This window comes from Anarrhichthys ocellatus, unplaced genomic scaffold (assembly GCF_004355925.1).
Source record: "Anarrhichthys ocellatus isolate YVR2014 unplaced genomic scaffold, GSC_Weel_1.0 scaffold43, whole genome shotgun sequence".
NCBI lineage: Eukaryota > Metazoa > Chordata > Actinopteri > Perciformes > Anarhichadidae > Anarrhichthys > Anarrhichthys ocellatus.
The window spans coordinates 247,833-261,922 of NW_022280073.1; the positions used below are offsets into that span (position 1 = coordinate 247,833).

Below are 14,090 nucleotides of genomic sequence, written 5' to 3' on the forward strand. Positions count from 1 at the left end.
TGCATATTCCCTTGCTGTGGATGAGAGCGCTGGCGTGACTAATACTGCACAGCTGTCAATCTTCATCCATGGAGTGCAGTCAAGTTTATGCGTTACTGGGGAACTTGTGGGAATTAAATCAATGCATGGCACAACCACGGAAAAAGAGGTATTTGAAGAAGTATCTAAATGTGCGAATGAAATCAAACCGCCGTGGGACAAACTGACGGGACTGATGGAGCACCTGCGATGTGAGGTGAAAAGAACGGATTAGTGGGGAGGATGCGGGAGAAATGAGCAGGTGAGCCGACAGTGTATCACTGCATCATACACCGCCAATTTCGCTCTTTTCTTGAGGAGTAAGATTCTGAGCATGGCGATGTGGCCTATCACAAAGGGGTGCGATGGCTAAGTTGAGGGAAAGTGCTGAATAGATTTTTCTTAGTTGCATGAGGAAATCTGCAAGGTTTTGAAAAGCAAAGGGAAAGACACCACGGACCTCTGGGACGAAAAGTGGCGATGTGAGCTGGCCTTTTTGTGCAAGGAAGCATCTCACTGCGCTAAACCTCCAGCTTCAGGAGAAGAAAGCCGAAATACGTTTTCTTTTTGCACTTTAACCAATATCCTGTCCATATTGTTGAATAAATGTTGACCCTGTTTGGCCCTCGACATAGTCCAAGTTTTAAATTTTGTCCCTTTCTGTGATTGAGTTTGACACCCCTGTGTTAGTCCCTTCACTATGGTCTAACTCTAACACATTGGGCTACACAAATTATTTGCAGGAGAAAAGCAGTTTTAAAAGTCAGGAAGTAGCGTCTTAGCGGTGGGGAGTGAGGTGGCGGGACTGCGTAGTGCACTAGCTAGCTAATTCTGGTTTCATTTAATTCAATAAAGTTCTTTCTAACAGAAATACTGGTTTCTAATTCAAATTGGGATTTGTTTGCTCGTTTTCTGCTTTGAAAAGTAGCCAGGCTGCTAAGGGTAGCTATGTTGCTAACACTACTGCTATAGCTAACGCTAGCAGACAGAAAACAAACCAGGAGGTACATGGAAGCCAGGACCAGCCAGTAGCAGCCAGAAACAAACTAATTGATAATCCAAACAAAGAACAGGTGGTAAGGTGACCAAACATGACTAAAATGTCCCGGTTTTCAATAATCACTACTAAATTGTTCTGATTTTCACCACTCTTAAAGATAATAATAACATACTTGTTTTCAGTGCTTGCATAGACATTTATCGTATTTTCTCCCACTTTTTTAACCCAATATACTGTATAAAGATAAACAATGCACCATGTGTCTTAATTCAATATGCCATTGTCAAGGCTGTTGCTATAGCGCTTTCTGACAGAGTCAGTTCGTGGTTAGCTGTCATGCCGAAAAGAAAGTCTGTCTTTTCTAGACATCACTCCACTATATATTCACATAGCAAATAGTTGTTTGATACTATATTAATGCTCTGAAACCTGTATATAAAATCGTTCATATTTATGTACTATGTACCGACCTCACAGATTTTGTCTCCCTGTACACTGTGTGCACAGTTTTTGCTGACAATAACATTCAACTCTGTGCTATTGACACATAAGACAAGTGACAAGCAAACAGGGTACTGTAGCACTGCATCAACAATCACTCCAGTGCACTGTAAAAATAAAGTACAGACCTAAAGGCTCCTTCATGCTACGCTAACAGAGAATCTCTAGGAGGAAGCACTCCTGTGCGGCTGTGTGTTACACTTTGCTTTCCCATCCATCAGGGAGCTGAAACTTTTATTGAGATGCTGGGGGTCTGGTTCCCATGACCATTGACTGTTTATTTATTTCATGTTATCTATTGTACTGTTTTATCCGGGTTTAACTCTTACCTTTGTTGACGTGCTTTGTTGGGCCTCACTGTTGAGCTTTCAGTTGTTTCATTGCGTTGCTTTTGCAGCTTTGTCTGTCAAAGCACTTTGTAAACTGTTTTTAAAGGTGCTATATACATAAAGTTATTATTATTATTATTATTATGACAACAAATGAGTGGGAGGAACAGCAACATCGCTGAGTTACAGAATTCCCATCTCTGGCCATTTTCCAATCTTATGAGAAAAAATCTCTTTTTGCACAAGACATAAAGACCCATTCTCTTACCTCTGAGTTTGTAGGCGTCCCCAGTAGTGGATTGAATGGTAAACATGTAGGGATACTCGTCGCAGGAGACCACCATTGCTCCAAGAAGAGGCAGAGACCCTCTGGGAGGTCGCTGGCTTTTACTGAGTTCATTCAGATGATATTGGAGCTGGCCAACCTCTGGGTCCAGTACAAAATATCTGCAGGAGGAAAAGTGAGAGAGACATAAAGAGACCGTCAAAAGAAGAAACATGAGATGGAGAGTGGTTGGGTGAGAGCAAAGGCAAAGTGGTTGGGACAGAGAGGGCCTAGAGGACGGAGGAGCTGGTTTGGGAGAGAGGGTTGCCATGTCAGCCAGTAAATCTACAACAATCTGATAAATTCTAATGTGGCAATTAGCCAAATGTAGCCAATTAGGCTAAACAGTTTAGCTTTAAGTTGTTCATAACAATTTGCCATTGGCTTAACAAGCGCGCTATGGTTAAAACCTACCAGTAGTGGATGGGGGACACAAAACGATTAATAACATCACTTTTCTGCAAGTTTAAGCTTGTTAAACAGGTGTTTTCATGTATTATTCTTATTGACTTACTCATTAGGTTTTGCACTTACAAGTATAGTTGCCATCAACTCAAATAAATTGTATCTAAGCTGAACTTCTTCTCATTCTCTCTCAGCCCTTTGCTTGGACCTTTTCTGATAAAGTACAGATAAAAGAACAGACATAAAACAATGGTTTCAGGTGCAACCACAGAGGTGGTAATAACATCAAGTTTAACCATATGCAGATGATATTCTTCTTTGCATGCTTGAATGATCCTGTGTTTGTTGTTTTTGTGTTTGCCTTCTTATCTGTTTTGTTGTTTGATTTCAAAAACTAATAAAATGACTAAATCCAGAGATATTCACAACTCCACTCTTGCTTCTTTCTTACTCTCTGACTTGGGAAAGCTCACTACACATAAAACAAAACTTAACAATTCTCTTATTCATCTTTAAATTCAGAGACACGGTGAGGGAGTGAGACACGAACAAATCACTGTAACGTCCTCTGCAGTGTTGTGGCTTGAAACATCATAAGAGCGCATCTATTGAGAGTCATTGTTGTGCTCCGGTTGTTATATTTTATCTCTCCCCTTTGAACCTCCTGCTCACACTGTCTCTGTCTCACAAACACACACACACACACGCGCACACACACACTATCACAACCACTGTTTGTGCAGTATTGCTCAGTCAGCGTTCTCCACTGGTGATGAGAGTGAGGACAAATCTTATTCCATCTCACAATGGAGCTCATATGCAAGCTACTGAGGGCTGACTTATTTCACCCTGGAGTCTTAATATGGCCATGAAGCAGTATCTCTAGCACTGATGAGAACCTCTGACGGGGGGGGGGACTGAAGCTGGGATGGATGAAGAGAGTGAATGGGTGCTACAGGGGTAGGAAAAAAAAAAGCACAAAGGTTTACTATAAGACAAGGATACCCAGCGATGAGAAGAAAGAGGCCACTATGAATAATTTAAATCTGTTTTCACACAGCAATCTGTTTCTTCCGCTCCACTGCTGTTATGTGACTGTGTGGCGTGCAGCAGGCAGACCTCCCCTCCTTACCAAAATGTAAATGATCAGCAACCCAAGCATAAAGCAGTGTGAATCAATAAGCTCCTGTCTACTTCATTTTTGTGTGTTAGGTAGAGGGGGGGGGGACATGGCAGAGTATAATGTCATGTTAACACTGCTGACACTTGCACGGACATTGTCGCTCAATGTGCTCCAAAGAAAATGACAAAATCACTACGCACCGCACAATCACACATAGAAGCATTTTCTGATCACCCGTCTGTGCCTTCCAAAACCATTACAAATCACTGAAAGATGAATCTGTTTTATGATGTAACAGCACCACGGTTAAAGGTACAATATGTTACATTTGTCGCCTGCTGTTTGTAAACACACAGCATTTAAAGTTGGCCACTCCTCCTCGGCTCCACGAGCGAGGGGTAAAGGATGGTCGAGCGAGGTATAAGGAGTGAATGAATGCTCGTGAGAACAAAGCAGTGAATCAGAAGTAAAACGTTCCTTTCCGATTGCTTCACGGCGGTTACGTTCCAAAACGTAAAATAAAATGACCCACACCTCGGCACAACCCTGCAGGAAGGTGCCGGATGCAGCCAGGCAGGGCAGGGTTCATCCTGTCCACTGTGTGTGTGGCTTAGCACTGCTTTCATTGTGTCCAGCCAGTCAGTTATATGCCGAAAGTCAGATGTAAAGTCAAATGTAAAAAAAAATGTAGAGAGCAGTATGTTAAAGTGTCAGCCTCAGTTGCATAGCTACATAACAAATAAGTCAACTTTTGACTTAAAATAACTACAGAAGTAGCATTACTTAAGAAGTTACGAAACAAGTAAATCACCCTTTAGGTTAAAATAACAATGGAAGTGGTGTCACTTAAGTACAAAAGTAAAGCGACAAATAAGTCAACGTTTGGGTTAAAAAAAACTACGGAGGTGGTGTTACTTAAGAATCAAAGTTACATGACAAATAAGTTATTGGGTTAAAATAACAACGGAAGTGGTGTAACTGAAGTATGTGACAAATAAGTCAACGTTGACTACCTCCAATGGGAGTGAAATACAAAGATGACAGGAACTGGCTTCAGTGTAGTGAAACCACCCCAGCCGTATGTAGGTAGAGAGGTCATTCGACTGGACCAGGTGGAGGTGTAGAATGCAGATATCATGCATGTTGTCTCCTTGAGCAAACACTGGAAGGTGAAGTAGGAGCTGGACAAAAAAAGGAAGCTAAATGAACAGCTCGGCCGGTGAGTGCATTGATCCTTCTCCGACCCCGACACCTCACTCATCTGTCGGCGAGGTGTCCAGCCAACCATTAGGCCATGTAACCCTCACTAAGGCACTAAATCCATCAGTCAAGTGTGCACAGCGGAGGAGCTACTGGAAGTGCGGACGCCTGAGACAGGAGGATGAAAAACAGTTCACTTAAATAGCAGCAGCAGGCAGGGGGGGGGGGGGCTGACAGATAAAGAGAGACGCACAGAGAGATAGCGGTATTTAGGAAAAAAGGAGAAATTATATATAGGGTGAGAAAATAATTGACAGATTCAGATAAACTGGAGTAACAAAGGAAGAGAGACAGAGAAGAGACAGAATTTTAAATAAGACAGACATATTCTTCGTACGCAGAATCATGGCCACTCCCACATACATAACAAAAGAGCAAGATTAGCAGAGAGAGATGGCAGTTAAGTCAGTGATAGGTGATCTCAGTAGCTTTAGCTGAGCTGTTCTCTCTGTCTATCACGCTTGTTCAAAGTTAAAGTTTTAAGAAAAAACACAGATACAATTCAGGCTTTTGTTCATGAGAAAATATTATATTATATAGACCCTTTGGCCCAGTGCTGGAAATTAACTTTTATCTTCCACCATGGTGGAAGAATAATAGTTAGCCATGTGCTTCTGAGTGTGTGTTTTTCGGGCGCGATTGACCTTCGGAACAACAGGCATTTGTTGCCGGGATAACGAGCTGTCGAACAAATGGGCCTCGGTTGGACATTTCGGACTATTGGTGTTTTTGGAATAATGGGCTGTCGGAACAATGGCACGTCACCCATAGCAGATCTGGGCCAAAGAAAGTGGTTGTGTGGTGGTGGTGGTGTGGGGGGGGCTTAAGTACACTGGCGGGAACCCTAGTTTGGCGTGTTTTGTGCATGTTTGTAACCCCGAGGGGTTCGGTATGTCACAATTTTTTCCTATCATGGAAAGATCCTAACTGAAAAAGACTTCCAGAGACTACATTGTTAATCAAGTTTGGCAGCCATACTGAAAGCAGCTATAACTCTCTGGCCAAGTTGGTTCATTCTCCGTCAACCGCCCCGTCACAACAAATAACAACTAAATCAACTCAGACGGACTGAGAAACAACAGTAAAGCAGCAATCATTTTTCGACTTGTACAAACACGACACCGTCCGTCTGTCTCCAGGCACGGAAACGCAAAATGAAAGCTTTATAAATAACAGGGATATTTATATCATATTCAAAACACACGCGCAAACACATAACCTGCTGACGCACGCTGGTGCAAACACACACACACGCAAACTCTTGTGTGTTTCTGAGTCGAGGTCAGCAGTGTATGAATGTACCTGTGTGTGTGTGTGTGTGTGTGTGTGTGAGTGTGTGTGTGTGTGTGTGTGTGTGAGTGTGTGCGGAAGTAAGAAAGCCTATACCACACATTGTCAAAAGGTGATCATAGAGCTCATTACACGTTTGGATGCTCTTCCTATCGATCCACTATAGGACAGTGGGAGAGTGAGACAGAGTGAGCATTTAGAGGAGAGGAGAGGAGAGGTGAGGAGAGGGAGTATTGAGATGCAGGAAAGGAGCGCAGGGCTTTCCTGATGCTGGATGACTCACTCAGTGTTTCTGGGACTCCCACCCCCGCTTCTCCACTCAATGAGCCATCGAAGCAGGTTCAGACTGAATGAATGGAAGAATGTGCACAGACACACACACACACACACACACACATAGAGGAACTGGTGGAAATATGACCTGATCTTACTGACCCAGTTGACAGATTCTGTGGGATGTCACCCCGAAGTTGTTTATTATGCAATATTGGTCGAATACAGAACATTTGAATAAAGTTTTGTCGAAAACTGACGCTGCAGGTGAATTTGTCAAAGATACATGTTTGCTTTTATATGAATTCTGTAACCACAGATAGATAGGCTGAGGGGCGGGGATGAACTCAATATCTATGGGCCAAACATTTTAATCAAATAACATTTAGAAGATAAATAATAATAAAAAAGGTATCAAATCAGTTTTTAAACATTCACATAGGGAAATAATGGCCCCAGTCTGAGATCCTCAAGAGGTGATCCAAGGTGATCAAACACTTCTGTCCATCTGTTAGGAAGCATGGTCATAATTGAACTGCTCGGACTAATAGTAATATTAGAGGTTGAACATTAAAAAGACAACGCACGGTGACCCCAAAATTAATTTGAACACACTTTGTCCGTCAGTCCGGTGACCTACCTGCTCTGCCAGCCCTGGAGCGGGTTCGTGTATTTCTTCAGGATCCCCTCCAGGTGCCGCTTGCTACGGGCTGGCTTGTGAAGCGGGGGGCCCGACCCCGCTCCGCCGTCCCTAGTGGTCCCGGACCCGGCTCGCTGCTCCGTCGCAGCCAGGCTGCGCGGCTGACCGACCCGCTGCTGCTGCTGCTCCTGCTGCTTCCTGCAGGGGCTCCAAGCGGGGCTCTCCTGACGCGCTGGCCGGTTCATGCTGCTTGCTTGCTGCCCGCTTGCTGTCCTCGATTCGTTTCCACTTGAGAACGCTTTTCAGCGCAAAGACCCAAAGAGAGAGAAAGAGAGCACGAGAGATAGAAAGAGAGATATAGATTTGAAGTCAAAGATTTGATGCAGCTCTTTTTTTTTGGCAAAGTGATGCAGCGATGAGAGAGAGTGAGACACAAGTGGAGCTTTACTCCAGTCTGCTGTGACACTGTTTACAGACTGGAGGGATATTCCGACTGTTTCACTGCGGAGCGCGCCCTCTCTCTCTCTTTCTCGCTCTCTCTCCCTCCCTCTCTGACGTTATTGCGTTTTTTATTTTGGAAATCCCGGGTTGGTCCCCCCCCCCCACACACTGAACCGGCAACAAGGGAATCAGTAATGCAGTAAAACCTTAGAGAGCTTCACAGGCTGAGAGTATCCAAACTGTGGGTTGTTTTATTTTATGTTATTCCACCATTATTAAAGAAACATCACGGCGACAAATGGCTTAACGATATCAGAAAGTACATGCACGGATACTCCTTTATATTTAGAAAATATGTATTGTAGATACACTTCTCTTCTTCCTAACATGCAGGTTTGGAAAAGTGGCCGCTGGTGCTGACTTATATTATTAACCATAAAGTTAGGCTATATTTAATAATGTTACACATATGGATTCACCCCCCCCCCCTTGTATTTTTTAACTAATGAAATAATACACTGTAAGAATGCAAATATACCAATTAAAAATACATAATAATAATAATAATAATAATACTAATATACAGAGTAAGCAACGGGGAATCCAACAATCCAAAAATGTTTTTGTTTTTTTAATTACTTCTAATGCATGTAATTGTGATGAACCGGTAAAACCTGTTCCTTCCCAATAAATAAATACTGTGAAGCCTCAGGTATCAATACATTCCGTCTTCTATAAGGTCATTTTAGTAGCCCAATAAAGGTGTTTGTATTTTATTATATTTATCATGAAAAACACAATATCTGTTGCATAAGTATTATAAATCATAACCATTGTTCATTACAAATTATGTTAATCATTATCCATAATTAAGTCACCCTGTTATGTAATCTGGAGGCACCGTTTACGTCAACATACACGAAAACTACAACTTCCAACAGGCTTGTGCGCGCGCGGCGCATACTACGACGTCATCAGAAGAAGACGCACTGCTCGAGCTCGTCTCGTTCGCTCGTGAAGCGGCTAGCTGCATCTTCTGTAGCCCCACATCCATGCTCTAGCCGGCGGGGAGGAGTCACGAGAGAGCTCGGCTGAACACAGGAAAACATCACTGATGGCCTCCCCGCTCAAAGTGTGCATCGTCGGCTCCGGAAACTGGTAAGCTGTCAGGCGGGCTGGGGTGATGGGGGACATGATGCGCTGCTGCAACCTGTTAGGACCAGGTCCTTAGTGCCGCCTTCTTCATGTTCAAAAGGGATGACCGCTCGCTCGGCTTGCGGATGTGCCCAGCTCGTCAGTCTTGAGAGATTTGGCGCCTAAACTAGCTACCGTAAATGGTATTGTCTCTTCACGTGATGGAATAGAGACTTGACATTGGACAACATCAAAACACATTACCCAGCAATCATCATTGCATATCAGTTTATGACAAAAATACCAAAGAAAATACGAAATTATTCATTTTATTGATTGCTACCAACTGAAAACCGTGACAGAGACGGGTTTGCCTTTTAACGGGTTTATATAGCAAATGGCAGTGCAGGTAGTGTTTTTATTGGCTTATTTTCTGTGGTGACAATTTGAATCACTTAGGGCTCACTCTCTGCCCAACACATAGTTGTAGGGCCTGTTCTCTCTATGGGACCCGCCGCCACCCTTCAGGCCTCAGTGCAACCACACTGCCTGCACTGCCTATATTTACGCCCCTGGTTGGGACGTTACATCTGTGAATACACGGACTGTTGATGGTGTATTTCAGAGCATGACTGGACACTGACAGGGCTGGGTGTGATGATAGTAAAGATAGAGTGCTGCAGGGATGACATGTTTTTGGAGGCCAACCCAGAAGTTAGCATCGCACTGGTTCCCTCCACAAAACAGCCAATGGGATTTGTCCATTGGATTTTTGGATTGTTGCGTTTTGTTCAGCAAGATAATCCTCACAAATAAACACCACTTTTATGTTTTTTTAAGTATAAAGCTAAAGTTAGGCTATAAACGAACTATACCACAGTCACATGGGTGCGAGTATATACACAAGGCTGTAAAGGTGGACTAGTGTTTGGCGTGATGACATTTTTTAGTCTCAGTCATTCCTGCAGCACTCTATATATACCTTTAGGTGAGAGGTCAGAGGACATGGTCTCTACAAGCCAGAAGAAGTCATTGCCTTGCTCAATGGCATTTCGGTGGAGGAGGGGGGTCTTGAACCAGGGACGCTTGCAGGATAATTAACGTCAGGGGCTAGAGCCTCAGCCCTTCAGGAAGAACCCTTTTGGAACCCTTATTTCTAAGAGTGCAGGGAGTGAACACTTTCAAATGTCACCAGTCTGGTCTCACAGCGGCCCTTTGTGGTTCAGTAAGCGTTCTGTGGAGGTGAGTTGGGGGCTAAACGTATACAGCAAGTGAAAGCTAGCTGACCTCCTGACCTCTGCGTTGGTTGCAGGGGCTCGGCCATCGCCCGGATAATCGGAAACAATGCCACGTCGCTGCGTTTCGCCACCACGGTGAAGATGTGGGTGTTCGAGGAGAACGTCGACGGCAGGAAGCTCTCCGACATCATCAACACGGAGCACGAGAACGTCAAGTACCTGCCCGGATACAAACTGCCGGAGAATGTGGTGAGAGATCGAGAGAGGATTACAATCTTCTTCTAGCTGTGATGAACTTCCAGTCAGCGAGAAGCCACCAACACAGTGTCGCAACCACATTTAAGACCGTTTTGTATCCAAATCAGTGCTCGCTGAGACTATAGGAGGCCTCGCCCCGTGCTTCGTTTTGATCCGCGTGTCCCTTTTTGTTTGGCCCTCACAGGTGGCTGTCCCGAAGCTGCGGGACGCCGCGGAGGGAGCCGACCTGCTGGTGTTCGTGGTCCCCCACCAGTTCATCCGCAACCTCTGCGACGAGATGGTGGGCTGCGTCTCTGCCAAAGCTCGGGGGATCACACTCATAAAGGTACCGTCCTCTGACTCGCGCTGCTCCTCTGCTTTAAAGGAGCATTTGTAGAATATTTGTGAACTCTGATAAAACATGTTTTTGGAACTTAACCACTGCATTGGCAGGACTATTTGAATCTGTTTAAAAAAATCTAAGAAATAAAAATGTAATTCATCAAGTTGCACAATATTTCCCCTCCCGTGCCGTGTCTTTTCCTCATGCTGACACATAGCGGATAAAAAACAGGTTCACTGCTAGTTAAACATGCCAGAATTAAATCCTCCTTTTTCAGCACCATGGATAGCGCCACTCTGCCAGGCATGCCAACACACCTCTTTAAAATAGCACAAAGTGCTGTTAACATAAGCATAAATAGGCTACAGTGTACACCTACGTGTCAGTATGAGAATGCTTTGATGACAGACTTCTCTCTGACTTTTAACCACATCTCAGCCAGGAAGGAGGCCAGCCCTGGTCCATTTACTGAGCTGACACTAAAAGTCTATTTCTGACTTAATTTTGTCCCCACCGGGGATAAAAAATACTTTTGCAGAGGCAGGGACATAAAGACCAGACTAGACGAGACCCAGCTAGTTACCAAAACATATTCAAGTTCCGGTTGTATAATGATTGTGGACTCTCAGCTTTATTCACATCCTGGTTGGAGGAAGGGTACTACAAAAATGAGATTGTAGATATCTGAAACGGGAGTTTTTCCACTTTTAAGGATTTAAAGACATCATGAATTTAGTTTCCGCGAGTAAATGTAAATATTTTCAATTTACAATTTGTAGTATTGTGGAATTCTTTTATTACCATTCTGACTTGTGACAATACAATTTTGAGCAGGATAAATGCTATTATGCATATCTAATCGCCCCCGAGCGTCTGTGTCAGAGTGATATCTGCCCAATCCAAAGACGAGGATTGTAACCAATTCAATTTAGTTATACAACGGTGACTGGGTGTCAAAAAGAAAATCTACTCACGAGCAGAAGAGCAGTGATACTAGTCGTGCTCAAAGCATGGTTTTCTCCTCGCAGGCAGCAATCTCTGCTCGCGGAGTGATATAAAAGCGCTCGTTAAAGTAAAATACGCACGCGGCTGATTAATTTGCACCCGCGGAACCTCTACACACGCGATCTCATTTGTGCATAAAGCATTTTGTATTGTATGAATTGAATTGAGCCATAATTGTTATATATTTCTACATTATAAAAACTAAACTTAAAAGTCCATGTTTTGGCAAAATGCTGCCAAAGATTTGACCACACACATTAGTGTGTCATTGCAAAACTACAAAACCCTGAAAGAACTAGCATTAGAAACAAGAAGCGAATCTTCACACCGATTTTTTATTTTTTTAAAAACAACAAAAAAAAAACCCAACATTATCCTTAAATATAATTTAGCAACTGCACAAGTTTTCATCAGGATCTGTTGTATGGTTGTGTCACACCGTTGAAGTGGCTGTAAATCTGCTGAAACCTGCTATTTATAGGACATATAATTCCTCTCAAACAGAACGGTCAGCTGCGTTTCCACTGCGACCCAGATGACAGAGATGAAAGCTCACGCAATCTCTCTCAAGCTTGTTTGTGTGTGTGTGTGTGTGTGTGAGTGTGTGTGTGTGTGTGTGTGTGTGTGTGTGTACAGTGTGTGTACATGTTGGAGGAAATAAATCCCCGGCTCTCCCCAGGTAGACAGGCTGAGGACGGGGCCCACTATGGAGAGCCTGGGTTTATATCATCTCAGGCTTTAGGTGCTGTGGGACTGAGGGAGACACCGAGGCTGTATTTACCCTCAATTCCTCTCAGGAGAGAAAGTTAGGAGCAAACTAGGCCACAGCTGTTGCCTAGCTGTCAGTTTTGGGTATAACTGACCCTTCAGAATATAACCGTCATTTCAACCAAAACAAACATACCCCAAAACACTTTAAAAAAAGTTTGTTCCCTTAGCTCAGAAAATAGTAGATTATCATGTCTGGAAGTTCTCCTTTTTTTCTTTTTCAATAAAAGCAGATATGGCAACGAGCACATTCATTATAAATCTGTCTTTGAACTAAATTTGGCCAAAGAATATTCAACGAAATAGCTATAAGCCAAATACAAGTGACCGCAAGGCAACAAGGTCGTTCACATGTGGAGGTGAAAGAGTTCAGCACCGGACAGCTCCCATGCAGCCACATTTAACAACTACACAATACATCCAAACTGTAAAAACGTTTGGGTCACACGACCCCATTGAGATACTTTTACTATTTGGCTGATGTTACTATTTTTGAGTTAAGGGCTTTTATTGCCTTTATTAGGGCAGCTAGAGAAAGGCAGGAAGCGGGGAGGAAAGAGGGGATGATACGGAGCGAAAGTGGTTCCAGTCCCAACGTATTCTCTAATACTGGACAAACAGGGATATAACTAATCTGACTCCAGGAAACAAGCACCAAACACATCTGTCGACATGTTGGGCTGTAACTTTTAAATGTATGCGTTACTATGTAAATACAAAGCTTTATAATGTGTTTGATAGTTAAAAGTAGCATTTCAGTGGCTGCAGCGGTTAATAATCAGTCATTTCATATCCTCAAAGCGCCACGGTTTTATAGTTGTTAAATTCAACTTATTAACACTTCCTATCCGTGTGCGTGTGTGTGTGTGTGTGTGTGTGTGATGTGTTTGGTGTCTGTGTGAGGCAGAACCTGCATCACTGTTTTTGTGCTTCAGAGACACATTTCAGTCCAAATCGGGAGCAGCAGAGGGAGTCAGGGGAAGATGAGATGAAAGTTTGAAGGATGAGACGTGTCTACTGTTCTTCTCCTCCTCATCATCATGTTCTGCTGATGTTAAACACCTGGGGTTATTAAGTGTTATGGCCTCTTAGTTTGCAACGACAAGAGTGTGCGTGGCATTAACACAATACTCAGACGTACATGTCGTACCCTCCGCCTCCCCTCAGCTACCATGTCTCACCTTCTTCCTGCCGTCTCACGCTCCTCTCGTCCGTCTGTCTCCGTGTCTGTCAGGGTATAGATGCGGGTCCTGGGGGCCTGAAGCTCATCTCCGACATCATCCGAGAGAAGATGGGGATTGACGTCAGCGTCCTCATGGGAGCAAACATCGCCAACGAAGTGGCCGACGACAAGTTCTGTGAAACCACTATCGGTAGGAGGGACACAAGCGGCTGTGCAGTAACTCTGAAATTATAGAAAATAATAGTTAAGCAATAAAATAGCCCATATTATGAATTTGAGCCTGACCAATGCTGTGTCTGGATGTTAGTTTCCAACCTGGGCTGCAAAAAGAGGAGTATCTATTTTAGGAAGCGGCATTAAAAATAAATAGGAGGGTGAGTCATACTTTGTGTGTTTTCTATTTTTAAATGATTCAGTTTGAAGCTGAGTTTCAGACGATTTCTTTGTTCGTCAAGAAGCTGACAATATGTACTGTTCACACAGAGCTTAATGGCTGTCTTAAAAAAGAATCCATAATCCATATAATTGTTTGTGTGTGTGTGTGTGTGTGTGTGTGTGTGTGTGTGTGTGTGTGTGT

The 14,090-nt window shown here is 43.5% G+C and overlaps 2 protein-coding genes across 2 annotated transcripts in view; one reads left to right on the plus strand and one right to left on the minus strand.

Moving 5' to 3' along the window:
• The window catches only part of LOC116395079 (oxysterol-binding protein-related protein 10-like), a 54,408-nt gene extending 46,767 nt beyond the window's left edge, over positions 1-7,641 (minus strand). Inside the window, exons 1-2 of the mRNA XM_031868610.1 lie at positions 7,165-7,641; positions 2,117-2,295 (exon numbers count right to left, since the gene is read on the minus strand). Coding sequence (XP_031724470.1) covers positions 2,117-2,295; positions 7,165-7,409 — 424 coding nt within the window. The 5' untranslated portion in view covers positions 7,410-7,641. The remainder of the gene's footprint in view (positions 1-2,116; positions 2,296-7,164) is intronic.
• Positions 7,642-8,590: 949 nt separating this feature from the next.
• gpd1l (glycerol-3-phosphate dehydrogenase 1 like) overlaps positions 8,591-14,090 on the plus strand; it is an 8,492-nt gene continuing 2,992 nt past the window's right edge. The window contains exons 1-4 of the mRNA XM_031868593.1: positions 8,591-8,763; positions 10,052-10,226; positions 10,420-10,560; positions 13,565-13,703. Of these exons, the coding sequence (XP_031724453.1) occupies positions 8,720-8,763; positions 10,052-10,226; positions 10,420-10,560; positions 13,565-13,703 (499 nt within the window). The 5' untranslated portion in view covers positions 8,591-8,719. The remainder of the gene's footprint in view (positions 8,764-10,051; positions 10,227-10,419; positions 10,561-13,564; positions 13,704-14,090) is intronic.